At 62.2% G+C, this 518-nt stretch overlaps 1 protein-coding gene across 1 annotated transcript in view; it reads left to right on the forward strand.

Annotated features, from left to right (window-relative positions):
* Positions 1 to 518, forward strand: part of nmnat2 (nicotinamide nucleotide adenylyltransferase 2) — a 25722-nt gene continuing 25204 nt past the window's right edge. Inside the window, exon 1 of the mRNA XM_086204726.1 lies at positions 1 to 305. Within this exon, the coding sequence (XP_086060852.1) occupies positions 221 to 305 (85 nt within the window). The 5' untranslated portion in view covers positions 1 to 220. The remainder of the gene's footprint in view (positions 306 to 518) is intronic.

The following is a 518-nucleotide window of genomic DNA, read 5'->3' on the forward strand; positions in this document are numbered from 1 at the left end:
CCCCTCTCTCCTCCTCCCTCCCTCTCTCCCCATCCCTCACTCTCTCTATATCTATCCCCCTCCCTCCCTCCATCTCTACCTCTCTCCCCCTCCTTTCCTCTCTCTGTCTCTCTCTCTGCGGCTGCTCCTGCAAACAGACGACTCAGACACCGCATAACCAAGCACGACCGGGACCGAATCGGACCGGGACGCGGAAGAGAAGAGGACCGAGGGAGGCACCATGACAGAAACCACCAAAACCCACGTCATCCTGCTGTCCTGTGGCAGCTTCAACCCCATCACCAGGGGACACATCCATATGTTCGGTGAGTGGGGGCCGTCACAGGGCGGGGACCGACCCCTGGCGCCGCCGGGAAGGGGCTCAACACGGGAATGTTCCGTGTCGAGGCCTCCGGGCCGCCGAAGCTGCGTCACGCTGGTGGTCGGAGGAGGAGGAGACGCAGCCACGGACCCGCAGACGCTGGTGCGGGAGCGCATTTACCGCAACATGTATGCTACTGTGTCTCATTTTCTGCTGC

The sequence above is a fragment of the Aulostomus chinensis genome, chromosome 5 (genome assembly GCF_037954235.1).
Source record: "Aulostomus chinensis isolate RoL2024-O1b breed Wild chromosome 5, RoL_Achi_v1.0, whole genome shotgun sequence".
Classification (NCBI taxonomy): domain Eukaryota; kingdom Metazoa; phylum Chordata; class Actinopteri; order Syngnathiformes; family Aulostomidae; genus Aulostomus; species Aulostomus chinensis.